This window comes from Ursus americanus, chromosome 6 (assembly GCF_024610735.1).
Source record: "Ursus americanus isolate L20-20 chromosome 6, mUrsAme1.1.p, whole genome shotgun sequence".
Taxonomy (NCBI): domain Eukaryota; kingdom Metazoa; phylum Chordata; class Mammalia; order Carnivora; family Ursidae; genus Ursus; species Ursus americanus.
The window spans coordinates 34,630,990-34,645,746 of NC_142132.1; the positions used below are offsets into that span (position 1 = coordinate 34,630,990).

General features: G+C 37.5%; 1 protein-coding gene across 1 annotated transcript in view; it reads right to left on the reverse strand.

The window, feature by feature from the left end:
• Positions 1-6,088: 6,088 nt before the first annotated feature.
• Positions 6,089-14,757, reverse strand: part of HECTD2 (HECT domain E3 ubiquitin protein ligase 2) — a 74,814-nt gene continuing 66,145 nt past the window's right edge. Inside the window, exons 17-21 of the mRNA XM_045809996.2 lie at positions 14,313-14,400; positions 14,121-14,227; positions 12,461-12,576; positions 11,394-11,537; positions 6,089-8,536 (exon numbers count right to left, since the gene is read on the reverse strand). Of these exons, the coding sequence (XP_045665952.1) occupies positions 8,416-8,536; positions 11,394-11,537; positions 12,461-12,576; positions 14,121-14,227; positions 14,313-14,400 (576 nt within the window). The 3' untranslated portion in view covers positions 6,089-8,415. The remainder of the gene's footprint in view (positions 8,537-11,393; positions 11,538-12,460; positions 12,577-14,120; positions 14,228-14,312; positions 14,401-14,757) is intronic.

Genomic DNA, 14,757 nt, shown 5'->3' on the forward strand with positions numbered 1-14,757 from the left:
ATAATACACATTTTAATGCTTCATAAGTATTCAGAATCACATCTGCTTCTTATGTTTGTAAAGAATAAACAAGTGGTGTATAGCGTTAACCTTCAGCCTCTAGCTGACATAATAGTCACTCAATAAAAAAGTGTTAAATTAATAGGGCACCTGAGTGGCTCAGTCGGGTAAAGTGTCTGATATTGATCTCAGCTCAGGTCTTGATCTTGGGGTCGTGAGTTCAAGCCCTGTGTTGGCCTCCACGCTGAGTAGGGAGCCTACTTAAAAAAAAAAAAGTATTAACAAATTAATAAGCCTCGATGCAAATAATCTACAGGAAACAATATATGTCAAAGTTTCACAAATTGGATGGGGTAAGAAGAACCAAGGGGCATGTTTGTATAGGCTGAGTTGAAATGGAAGAGGCCATTGACTACAATAGAATTTTATAAATTTTGGGAACATATCTACAAAAATCTTAAAATATAAATGTCCAAAATTGAAAGCAAGGGAAATTATCAGTTATAGGAAATGAGGAAGAAATGAAAAGCTGAAAACAGTAAGCAGGATTAGGTGACTCATGGGGGTGATGAGACCTGTAAGGGATTTCAGTGCACATGGGTTCAGCAGACATGCCTCAGGCCTATTCAAGGTGCGCAGTCAAAACTGATCCAACTTCATAAAGCCTAGAGTTTAAAAGGGTTGCTATGGGGAGACCTGAGCGGCTCAGTCAGCTAAGTGTCTGCCTTCTGCTCAGGCCCTGACCCAGGGTCTTGGGATCAAGTCCCACATCAGGCTACTTGCTCAGCAGGGAGTCTGCTTCTCCCTCTGCCTGTCACTCCCCCTGCTTGTGCTCTCTCTCTCTCTCTCTCTCTGTCAGAATAAATAAATAAAATCTTTTAAAAAAAGGTTGCTATGTCTATGAAAAGGGGATAGAAAAATTCTACTCATAAACCCACTACAGGTAAGGGGGTCCACATTTTCACAAGTGGAAAAGGAAACCTAGTCCAAGAAGTTAATAGAAAAATTTGTGTGGGAAACCTGGAGGGCCTTGGCTGAGAACAACGTGGAACTACTCTGCTAGGGCACTCGCACGATTCAGGACCTGAAAGTAAACAGAAAATGCAAAAATACAAAATCACAAATCACACAAGGATACAAATCACTATGAGATCCAGTACATGAAGAAATACAAGAATTAGGGGCAGCTGGCTGGTCTGGTTGATGGAGCATGCAACTCTTGGTCTGGGGGTTGTGGGTTTGAGGCCCACGTTGGGTATAGAGATTACTTAAAAATTAAATCTTTATAGGGTGACTGGGTGGCTCAGTCAGTGACGCATCTGCCTTCAGCTCAGGTCGTGATCGCGGGGTCTTGGGATCGAGTCCTGCATTAGGCTCACTGCTCAGTGGGGAGCCTGCTTCTTCCTCTGCCTCTCTCTCTCTTTCTGTCTGTCATGAATATATAAACTAAATCTTATAAAAAATTAAATCTTTATTAACGAAGAGAGAAATATAAGAATTAGTACTTCAAGAACTGAAGAGTAGAACCATTTAAAAGAGAGTATCAAACAAGTATGCTGAAAATTATTTAAAAAATTAAACCATATGAAGGAAAGAACAGTATGAAAAAAGGACAGGGGAGCTTGAAAAGGAACCAAAAGAATCTCTAGAAATAAAAAAATAGAGCCATTGAAAATTTTAAAAAAAATCAGTGTGTTGGTTAAACAACAGATTAGGCACTCAGAGAGATGGAATGGTTGAGTGAGATGTTCCACTATATGTCTAACAGGAGAGGTCAGAGAGAACAGGGAAGAAGCGTAATTCAAAGAGGAAATGGCTGACACATTTTCTAGAATTGAATGATACAAATCTATAGATTCAAGAGACATAATGAATTCTAAGTGGGATAAAAAATATACAATATATATCGTCTTTGATGTCCAGTAGTGTCATGAGAAAATATTAAAAGTAGAGAAAAAGATTATCTACCAAGGAGTGGTAATTAGGCTGACAGCTAACTTCATACGAACAATGAAACCTGAAGATAGTGGATTAATATATTCAAAGACCTTAGACAAAAATAACCACCAACATAAAAATGTGTGCTTAATAAAGCTATCTTTCATGAACAAAAGTGAAAGTCATTTTCAGATGAATGAAAAAAGAATTTACTACCAACAAACATTAAAGGAGCTTCTAGTAATTGTAATTTAGGAGGAAGAAAACTGATCCCAGAGGTAAATGTGAGGAACAATAGATGAGGGAATGGTGTGCAAGGAAATTATAAATATGTGGTTAAATCTAAACAAACATCAACTATATCATGTTTTATTGTATGGACTACATTAAAATTTAAAAAATCATATTATGAAAGTTAGGCCTCATACTAGAAGATCTCTGCAATGCATGAACTATAATAATAATAATAATAATAACAGTCATAATACTAAACATATGATTATGGCTCAGGCATAAATATAAGTACTTATTTACACACATATATACGTTAAATAGGTTTAAAAGTAAGTACATATTTTTGTGTATATATTAACTAGATATATACAATATACTTATAAGCTTATTTAACTTCATATTACATATATTTAAGATATACATATATACATAAGTATATGCAGACACACACACTTACGTATGCTTATACACAGGCTTATTTAACAAGTCTATGAGCTATGTATTATTATTTTCTTTATTTTACAGAGGTGAACTGAGAGTAAACTGAGGTGAAGAGATGTTATTTGTCGAAAGTCACATAGTCACTGGCAGATTAACAAAGGATCAGAATTGAGAATAAAGAAATAACTCCTGAAAACCAACGAGGGAAAAGATAGAAAAAAAAAAAAATAGGCCAGCATATTGAACTAGCCATTCGCAGAAGAAATATGAACGGCCTGTAAACGTACAAAGATGTGCTCAGCAATGGTGGAAATGTAAGAAACACACTGGTAAGCTAAAATCAAGTGTTAAGGAGAATGTGGAGAAATGACAACTCTCAGAATGTGGTGGAAATTAATACTGGTACCACCACTCTGGAGAGTGATCGGACAATAGCATCTGTGTTTTGGCCCGTGATTCTGGCCATTCCACATCGGGGCTTATGATCTAGGGAGACTGCGCAGGTCCGCTCAGTCTGGGAGAGGGCACTCTTCGTGGCCCGGTTCACCCTGGTGAAAACACCTAAATGTTAGTCTGTGAAGGAGAGATCTACAAACTGTGGTGTTTATACATTTAGTAGGGTTCCGTTCTGCAACTAAAACGGGTGAATTATATCTAAACATAGAATCGTGGATAAACCTGGAAAAGACAATATTGACTGTAGACAGTTGGATTCAGATAGTAGAGTATATTAGGTATGCGACTGTGGCAATGCTGTCTAGTGTTTATAGGCGGGCACGTGGGTGAGAGGGATATAAGACAGTGCTGGAAGGGTTCACGGCCGCCGCAGCTTAATGGAGAAAGGAAAGAATGTATTGGGATTGGAGAAGGGCACAAAAAGGGGCTGTTCATAGCAGCATTGTCCACAATAGCTAAATTGTGGAAGGAGCCAAGATGCCCTTCAACAGATGACTGGATTAAGAAGATGTGGTCCATATATACAGCGGAATATTACTCAGCCATCAGAAAGAACGATTACACAACATTTGCAGCAACATGGACAGGACTGGAGATTATGCCAAGTGAAATAAGTCAAGCAGAGAAAGACAATTATCATATGGTTTCACTCATTTATGGAACATAAGAAATAGGAAGATCGGTAGGAGAAGGAAGGGAAGAATGAAGGGGGGTAAACAGAAGGGGGAATGAACCACAAGAGACTATGGACTCTGGAAAACAAACTGAGGGCTTCAGAGGGGAGGGGGGGTGGGGGACTGGGATAGGCCAGTGATGGGCATTAAGGAGGGCACGTATTGCATGGAGCACCGGGTGTTATACGCAAACAATGAATCATGGAACACTACATCAAAAACTAAGGATGTACTTTACGATGACTAACATAATAAAAAATTATTATTAAAAACAAAGGGGCTTCAACTCCACCTGTAATTTTTTATTTTTAAATAAAGTTGGGCAAATGTTAACATTTGTTGGATCTGAGTGTGGGGACATGGTTTTACTATATTAATTTCTGAAATTTTTCTCTGTATTTGAAATGTTTCATTAAAAATAAACTCCCCATTTATGAGTTTTAAAATTATGCCATTTACACATCTGTAAAATAGTATTAGAAACCCTTGCCCAGAGGATGTGGAGAAAGGGGAACCCTCTTACACTGTTGGTGGGAATGCAAGCTGGTGCGGCCACTCTGGAAAACAGTATGGAGGTTCCTCGAAAAGATGAAAATAGAGCTACCCTAATGACCCAGTGATTGCACTAGTGTGTATTTACCCCAAAGATACAGATGTAGTGATCTGAAGGGGCATCTGCACCCCAATGTTTATAGCAGCAATGTCCACAATAGCCAAACTATGGAAAGAACTCAGAAGTCCACTGACAGATGAATAAAGAAGAGGTGAGATACACACACACACACACACACACACACACACACACACACACACACACACAAACTGGAATACTACTCGGCCATCAAAAAAATGAAATCTTGCCATTTGCAATGACGTGGATAGAACTAGAGGTATTATTAATGCTAAGCAAAATAAGTCAATCACAGAAAGCCAATTATATAATCTCACTCATGTGGAATTTAAGAAACAAAGCAGAGGATCATAGGGGAAGGGAGGGAAAAATAAAACAAGACAAAATCAGAGAGGCAGACAAACTGTAAGAGACTCTTAATCAACTGAGGGTTGCTGGAGGGGAGAGAGGTGGGGGAATGGGATGATGGACGTTAAAGAGGGCACGTAATGTAATGAGCACTGGGTATTAATATAAGACCGATGAATCACTGACCTCCACCTCTGAAACTAATAAAACACTATAGGTTAATTAATGAATTTAAATAAAAAAATAAAATACAGAAATTGATGCAAAAAAAAAAAAAAAACCGTTGCCTAGTGAGACATCTACAAGGATAAATTCTAAAGCACTGTTTCTGGAATAAGAAATATTCTCAAAAAAAAAAAAAAAAGAAATATTCTCCTAACACAATTTTAATGCCTCAGAAGCACTTTGTGTTCTTTAATCTGTGGTTGTCCCAGTGTCTGATAGTCAAAACCCCCCAGAAGCCTTCAGAAGCCGTGGTTTTAAGGTCAACACGTAAGCACCATGCTCCCTCTTGCATCCCATCATATTGTTTAACATATGCCACGTGCGGTGAGTGCTTTACACACATCGACTCATTTAATCCTCCTACAAGCCTACTTACTAGATAGGTTTGTTATTTCCACTTACTAATTATTTTCACGTAGTAATTGAGGCCGGGGGAGAATAAGTAATTGGCCCAAAAAAAACACAGTTAGTGAATAGCAAACCCAAACCCAGGCAGTCTGGCTCCAAAGTGTGGTTCGTAACCACCACACAGGACCAAAGGCTGTGTGGCCATCTGGGTGAACTGATCGCGTATTTGCCACTGTGAAAACCCACCCTGGTCTTTCTTCCTCCCACCCAGCTCCCTATCTTCCATGAATCAGTCAGCTCTCTTGTCCCATGAATTACTCATGACATTGTCCCCTACATTCTCATAATCTCTTCTCTCTTTTCCTTAAGCATAGGGGATGTGGGCAAGGTGAAGAAGCCCAAACTAATGGTTTTGGGGAGGAATACTTAAGATCTGAAGTTGGCCAATGAAATGTCTTACTTGGTTCCTTTCTAGGTGGCCTCCGTGGCGTTTTAACGTTCATTTGACAGAATGGTCTGTGACCGTCCAGACACTGGATAGACGTTATTTCATACTGAAAATAATGTGAAAGAAGTTGGTTTTATTTGGTGTCAATATCAACACATATCTCTTGAAGCTCTACGTATTAGCAAATTCCCAAGCACTAGTTTAAGAGACAGTGTGATGAAGAGAACAGTTTGCTTTTATAAGATATTTTAAACTTATGGTTTTAATTAATTGCCTAATATTAAAAAATTGAGCTGAAGCCTGATTGATTTATAACTTTAATATTTGAAAAATTTTATCCAGAAACGAAGAACTTAATACAATACGATTTGTACAAAAAAGACAGACTGTTAAAAACTTTTGATCATACAGACAAAAATATGATTAAGCAGATTTAAAAAGGACAGGACGTTTTGTAAATACTGATAAATACTGCACAATGCTTTAATTTACTGTGGCAGATAGAAAAATCAAGAATTCTTTAACAGATTATATTTTAAAAAGCAACTACATGAATTTTCTAGCTATTTAAATTAACAAGATAGAACAGCAGTGGTTTCTCTTTTTTTTTTGGAAAATGAGGTATTATTACACTGTAGACCAAAAACAACATAAATAAATAAAGGCAACGTGTAATTAAGTGATAAATACCAATTTCAACTTAATAACAATGGACAACAATAATTTTCTAGTTGCTTATGGACTTTGTCATTTAAAAATTTGGCTTGCTTGTGTACTTATTTAAAAGTGACAGAGCTATCGATATACAAGCACATCATTAAACATGCAGACCAAGCCAACACAATTTTTCCATCTCTACCAAATAAAAACTCTGTTTACATTTTATTTAAAACACTTAAGTCTGATTTCTTATACGTGATTCTTTTGTGCTTATTAGTAAGTAGTAACCTACATTAAACATCTTACATTCTAGTTCAAGCAGTGTAACAGAGAAGCAGTTTTATTTGCATATGGATAAAAAACAAGAGCAAACAAAACCAAACCAACATGCCTTTAACTTTCTTAGGCTTTTCCAAGATTTTTAAGAAGAATCCTTTACATAGTATACCCAGTGGAAAAGCAGAGTCACTTCCGTCGCAAAGAGAACAGTAAACTAAGTAACTCTATTCCTCAAACATTTGAGAATTGGCTCTAGAACTACAGGAGAACGAGTTGATTCGTTCCTCCACCCTAAAAGAATTCTGCTGGTTGGGTGTAGGAAGCATAGCAATAAGAAAACAGTGTAACTAAGAAAAAACTGGGGGATGGTATTATTTGCCTGTGAACCATATGCTGGTACTAAATGCTGGCTTCATTATTATTGCAAATGTATCTTCAGAGTTTCCTGAAGGAAAGCTATCAAAGTATAATAGAGAAGTCTTGATTCGGAAATATTTGTAACATGCCAATAAAACTGCTTCATTTGCTGTAAATAAAAAGAAAACCATTTACAGTCTGACTTAAAATGTAGTTTCTTTTTACATGCTACTTGTTTAGAAACGCCTAAAAGGGTAACTTTTGAATTTACTACATTCAGAATCCAGTGAAATACAATCATTTTGGCCAAAATGTTGAACTTTATTTTTACACCAAGCTACATCATTTTGACATAGATGTTATTATTGTATTCACTTTTGTCAAATATCTTATCCTAGCCTTTCCCCAAAATTAGTGTTTCAGTACAACTGGTGATCAAAAAATATTAGAAATAAGCCTTGTACATCAGTCAAAGTATATATAAAAACAGTTCTTTTCTTTTGTGCTTGTAATTGACTTAATTTATCAACAATTAGATCTGATTTCCCCTCTAATGTCCTGACCCTTAAGAAGAAATGATCATTATACAAATATTACAGAATACTCAAAGTAACTAGTTTACCGCCCATGTGCATGCAGACTAACATTACTTAAAAGAACAGAACCTCGAATCCAATTAGTCTGAAAATAGTTAACACTCTTGTACAATCATCTTTGTTGATTTGTAAAAGCTGTATACACATCTAAAACCCTGAATTTACTTTGTAAAAATAAATCTTTTAGCAATAAATGGCACTATCAAAATCCCATTATTCTCAGGCTATTATGTAGTTATTTACATGCTTTTCAGCAACAGTTGAAAAGAATCTTATAGGACCAAAGCCAGTATATCAAAAAAACCCTGTAAACTGCATTTATACTGTTGTTGTTTACCTCTATATGAAAATATGGCTACATGCCTTACATGAATGCGAATGTAGCTGTGTGTGTTGCTAGTGTGAGCCAGCAGCACACAATCTGCCACCGGGCTCCACCGGGCTCCACTACGCGGTCAACGCACTCTTCACTGTGCTTTGCTTTCCCAGTGGAACACCTGTGAGAAACTACTTATGGAGAATGGTAAAGTGCTATAAAAAAGAGGGGCTGGACCCACACCTGTCTCTGCCATCTGGTGTTTTCCCCACTCAAGCAATTTCTGTGTTTTTAGAAAATCATGCCTCCCCCACTGAATGTATTTCATATTTGATTTTTTAAAAAATCAGTATTTTAAAGTTGGTGAGCTTTGTCAGGTGTTGTGAGACAGAGACATGAAAAGGTTAAAGGCACAATAAGAGGGAAGTGAATGCTACATATAAATATATTTCAAGTCTTCTAGGTTACTCAAGTCCAAAACCTTCTGAATTTGAAATTCCAATGATCAATTTCTGTTTTAGGTCCTTTTTGCTCTTGTAGGGGGGAAGGCAAAGTTGATTGAAGCAGGTGTGGGCCACAGGCAACCTAGGGAAAAAATTTGTTTTTAGAGATGCTAAGTCTCAGAATACATACAGGATACGTGCTAAGCTATGGTCAAACATGGCCAATTCGAATCTAGTTCTCTATGCTAAGAGGCGACCCATTAATTCCTTCACTGAGCAGATACTTACAGAGCACCTACTATGTACTGGCACCGTTGTTCTAGACCCAGGGGCTGGGTTTACAGACCAGACAATGTCCCTGCGCTCTTGTGAAATTTGCATCCTAGAGGCATTACTCTTGGAGGCAGATCTGAATTTGAATGCTGGCTCCCCGACTTTTTGGCCATGGGATCTTGTTCGAGTGGCTTCATGTCTCCACATCTCAGTGTCCTTTTCACCACAACAGGGTAAACTATCCAAGTTGGTTGTTTGAAAGATTTAAAGAGCTATGTGCATAAAACACCTGGCAGAATAGTGGGTAATACAACTGTTACTATTATTTCAGTCTTGATTGTCCAAAAATAATAAAAAGAACATTCCTGGATACTTAACGCCCACTCTTTCAGTGCCGCTGCCCTCAGGCACATGCGGCATCCATCCTCGGAATCTTCTGGACCAGCGCCGGTCCTCTCCCTGATGACACTGTTTATCTTCGTTCTAGATTGCTACCCTTTCTTAGGCCCTTCCTGCAGACTTTATGAACTTCGGCAGCGTCAGAACAGCCATCAGAGAAGTCAGTGAAAAAAAAATAGAGAATGTGCCAGAAAAAAAGGAGAACATTTTCAAAGAAGTTTGTAGGTTAGAAACTAAACTTTGCCAGCTCTCCGTATGAAAAGACTTAAAACTGTTATAATCAGTTTGCATTTATTGAGTGCTTGGTCTATGACAAGCACCGTGCTAATATGCAGTGTTTAATTTAAGCCTCAAAGCAACCTAAAAAGTGGTTTTTGTTATCCTCATTTTACTGATGAGGGAAACTAAACATGGAAACATACAGGCTAAGTAATCTGTTCGACACTATAGAGCTGGTAAAGTTGTAGACCTGATAATCAAACCCAGATCAGTCTGACCCCACACCAATACTGTTACCATGTAAAAATTCAACATTCTCATTTAACAAAAATCTAGTGGCTCTATAATGGTGATGTACAGATCTTTGATGGACAACTATATTTAATCTATGTGAATGTCCTACTGCAAATCCTAGAGCTGTGGAAGATTCATGCCTAAACCACATGTGCTTACAAAACAATCCCTGAAATAACAATAGGAAAAGTTCAGATGTAATACCACTTTTGTATTAAATTACATTACTCATATGACCTTATTTATTTATTTTCTTATTTTCTTATTGTTAAAGTAGGCTCCATGCTGGGTGTGGAGCCCAATGTGAGGCTTAAACTCACAACACTGAGATCAAGGTCGGAGCCAAAATCAAGAGTTGAGCGTTTGACCCTAACTGAGCCACTCAGCCCCCCTCAGGTTACTCTTTCTACATTGACAATATTGTTGTTAGTCAATATTCTGGAACATCAATTTCTGTTAAGTAAATAAGCCTATAACCTTAAAAAAAGCTTCTTTTGAAATTTTTTTCATTTTAGGTTTTACTTGTAAATCTTATTTAGACATTTCTTAATTATATACATACATGTATAAATATTTGTTTTGTAGTTTAATATAATGTTGATGTTGATGGAACTATTCATTCAGGAAACATTTATTGAGCACCTAATACATACTGTGGCTATTTGAAGAATACAAAGATGTATAAGGCATGGCCTCTGCCTTGAGGGGCTAAATGACTAAGATAAAGGTGCGAGACGCTAAGTGACAAAGGATTTCTATTAAATATTTGAGGAGCGCATCGAAGGAACTACGATTTTTGGCTTCACAGAGAAAGTTGATGAGAAAGTGGGTCTTTAAGGAGGGGTAGAACTTTCTTGAGCAGATAGACAGCAAGTGAATGTTAGACACAAAATGTGTCTAAGGAAGAGCAAAATCACCTGCTGACTAAAGCATGACAAGAAAGGAAAACTGATCTGTAATCTTGGGGAGAAGACTGCAGAGCTTTAGTGGATAGGCTCTAGAGTCTAGAACTTACACTGAAGGAGAGCAGTAAAGGTATTACGGCCCAAGGACATACCATGAACAAAGCAGTGTTAAGGAAAATGAATTTAATAGGATAAAATAATTAAAAAGGGAAGAATCTGAGCAAGTAGACCAGGAAGAAGGCCATTTCAGTAAGCTAGGAATGAGGCAAAAAGCAACTCCACCAGGGTGATGGCCGTGGGAAAGGAAAGGACGGGGTCCAGTTCTAACATGAAAGAAAGAGCTGACAAAGCTCAGGGAATATATTGGGTGGGAGAAAAGAATGATTCTAATAAAAACAGTGTCTACTCATATCAGCTTTAGAAATTATAAGGTGTTTGGGAAAACAAGTAGATTAGCATCAACCCGTCAATACTATTAGAAAACAAAGCCATCATTACAACCTTCATATGCAAAACGCACTAGATATAAAAAAAATGACTACTATTAGAGGACTTCGTGAACGAACTGTAATACAAGCGAAAAAACTCACCTTAATATTTTTAATAAAAAACACCTTGAAATAAAAATGAACATAATACAATGTACCACTAAAAGCCAGATAGATTCTAAAAGAGACTACAAAGCAGCCGACTTAGCAAAGTAAAACGTTGATAGAAAGGAGTTATTAGTATTGGTAAGTCTTAAAAATGAACAGAGAACTTTAATGCATGCTCTCTCGAGGCTGTATTTACTCCCAAGATTTTTTTTCTACAAAAATGACTTCTGACTGAAAGAATCCTCTAATTCCAAACATATTATTATTAGCAAAACTTACAGATTAAAAATAAAATTACAATCTGGAAATTTACCAGTTAGTAGAAGTTTCATTCTTTGAGATTTTAAAGTTCAAGTCGGCCATTCCACCTACAGGTACTCTGTCACTTCCTGTAGTAAAATGTAGCAACTTCTTTTGCAGATCAAGAGGAAATCCAAGCACAACATCCCAAAAATATCTAGAGAACACCAAAGGAAATTTATATAAAATGTCTTGTCAAAAATTCTGCAGATCAGAATAAAGTAACATAAAGTAAGCTCTAAGGAAAAAACTTCTCTTAAACATACATAATAGCCCTTAATGTGAAGTTAAGGAATGACAAGCTTCTATATATGAATTAGATTTTTGACTAACATTATTATGAAACCACCATTTTTTTTAAAGTAGGCTCCATGCCCAGCATGGAGTCCAACTCCGGGCTTGAGCTCAAAACCCTGAGATCAAGACCTGAGGTGAAACCCCAACTGAGCCACCCAGGCACCCCCAAAGTAACATCTTTATAGAATTATAAAAGTAGTCCAACAGTAGATAGTACAAAAGCCATTTTTCGCCTATGTAATTTACAAGTCTCATTTTTTTTTCAGCACAGCACTAGTAAAATGCTATTTATAAGTATAGCATCCCCGAATTCTAGAACCAAAGTCATTTTTTAAAAAAGTAAAATCTTGGGGCACCTGGGTGGCTCAGTAGGGTAAGTATCCAACTCCTGATTTTGGCTCAGGTCATAATCACAGGGTCATGAGATTGAGCCCCATGCTGGGCTCTGCGCTGGGTGTGGAGCCCACTTAAAGTTCTCTCTCTCCTTCTCTCTGCCCCTGCCCCACCACAGCTCACGCACTCTCTCTCTAAAAAAAGATCTGAAAAAAAAAATCTTTATACTTTTGTTGAAACTTATTTATGTCACTTTCTCTCAGGGGATTGCTAAGTGATTTCATATTTAATATTCTCACATTACTTTCTAAAGATAAAATAAGGCAGGGTGGGACTCTACAATATTTCAGCTAACTTACTTGATTTAAAGATTGTAAATTGTACAAATAAGTCACATTCTCTTCCGCTCCCTCCCCGGCAACCTCACTGTCAGAAATAGACTGAGCTAACCTTATAGTTAAGTCTGTTTTCGCGTAGCCATCGTACTGAGTACTTCTCTGCAGAGCGTGCATGTCCAGCTCGGGACTTCCGCAGACCAGAATCTCAACCTCTTCTGGACGAAGCAACTGCCAATAATTATTTTCCAAAAATGATAATAAAAAGTGATTATTAAAGTAATTATTAGTAATTAAAGTAATTATTAAAAAATGAAATTGGAATTATCTTCACTGAATCAAATTACAAAACACATGACTTCTTTATAGTAAATCAGGCCATTTTTATTAAGGATAACTCTCCATTTTTAGTTTTCTACTGAGGTTAAGATATTTTTGCTTCTGAAAGTTTATAAATCTTGTCAAACTATTAGGCTGTCCCTTTTGCAAATAGTAATTAGCAATTTGTGGGAAAAACAAGCAGGTGACTAAGCGTGAATTCAAATGACAACTCTTCCCCTGAAGCCTGCTTGAAACTCTCTTAGCCATTCCAGCCTCCTTCCGATATCCACGCGCCTCCCAGGTGCACGGCAGAGTTGGGTACTTGGTTATAGTCTGCCTCGTGTAGTTCCCTGGTTTTTTCACCTACGTAAGTTGTGTCTCACCTAAAGAGATTAAAACTTAAGAACAGAGACCATGCTGTGCCATTCAATTCTTATTTTCCCTCCCTCCACTCCCACAACTAGCAGTGCGTCACACACAAAACCCAGTTAGAGCTCAATAAGGTGCTCCCTTTTCAAAGGTGCTTTTAACAACAAATATGAGATAGAAGTTACCTTAAAACCAGCTCTCTCCTATAATAATAACTCAAATGGAAGACCTTACTCCACATGCTATAATAAAACCGAGGGGAGATACAGGTGGCACGCCGGAGCGCACCCTGCGTAGCTGGGGCGGAGAGCAGGGCTTCGTGAGAAGACTCCTGCCGACTTTCATCTGACACGGTGCTCTAAATGGCAGCTAACGCATCTTCACATGGCTAAGGCATGTCAAACCAACCAGAGTTCATCATGCCTCTGAGGACAAACTACTTCCTATGGAAAAAGGTAACTTAGAGTTGCAGCAGGAAGCAATTATGAATACGTTCCCTAATCAGAAGAAGTTGTGGCTTCGGCCCTGGAGCTGACATGTTAACTCTGTTCTCTGTGCTTTGTCCCTCAGTATTAAGATCTTGGGCCTATAGGCTCTCTTCATCTGCTCTTAAGGAAAATTCTTAAAGCCCCAAACGACATAGTATAAGACAGAGCCCAAGGAAAGAAAAATGGAGATGACTGGTCTTTTCTCCCATTAGAAAATAAAGGCCAAAATGAGAAAACTATTTTTATTTCTAGTCTACATTTAAAAAGTAAAAAATATTTTCTATTTTAGAAGCTTATCTATTTAAGGACTTATTTGTCAATATTATAGTATTACAAAATCTAATTAAAAGCTAATTTAGTTTTAGGGGCGCCTGGGTGGCGCAGTCGTTAAGCGTCTGCCTTCGGCTCAGGGCGTGATCCCAGAACGCTGGGATCAAGCCCCACATCAGGTTCCTCCGCTATGAGCCTGCTTCTTCCTCTCCCACTCCCCCTGCTTGTGTTCCCTCTCTCACTGGCTGTCTCTGTTAAATAAATAAATAAAATATTTAAAAATAAATAAATAAATAAAAATAAAAGCTAATTTAGTTTTAAACTCACCATCAGAGCATTTGAAGCACACACACTATGAAACCCATAATAAAATGCAGCAAACTGCTTATAGATGGATTTGTTGAGAAGAAAGTCAATATAAAGCTGTACATATTCTGGAAAGCAATTTTACATCCGTTAAATAGTAAAAGTAAATGGAAAATGTTCATGCATTTCAATTAAGAAATGGTGTCTACTTACCTTTCCTATTTTGATTGGTAACTGGAATTTTATCACCACCTGGCTTTAAATTGTAGGACTTAATTATTCCAAATTCTTCTTGAAAAACCTGTTGGGAGATTCCAACACATTTATTGGTATGGTTAATATAATAATAGGCTTCAATGAACAGATTTGTGAAAATTTAAGAACAGGTTCCGTCCCTCCCCTTTTCAACATACAAACTACAGGGACTTAACCCTCTCTGTTGAGCACAGATGAATACCTTACTGCTGTTCATCAACTTGTGTGGCCACTTAGACAATATTCAGGTCTTGGAGCTTTGTGGATTACTGACTTCCATCTCCCAATTGCTATTAGGGGAGAGGAAATGAGACCACTTTGGTCTGATCCATTAGTTTCTGCTCCTAACTTCTTGTATTGAAGCTACACGAGAGACTTATTTTTAGAAGCTGAAAAGCTCTGA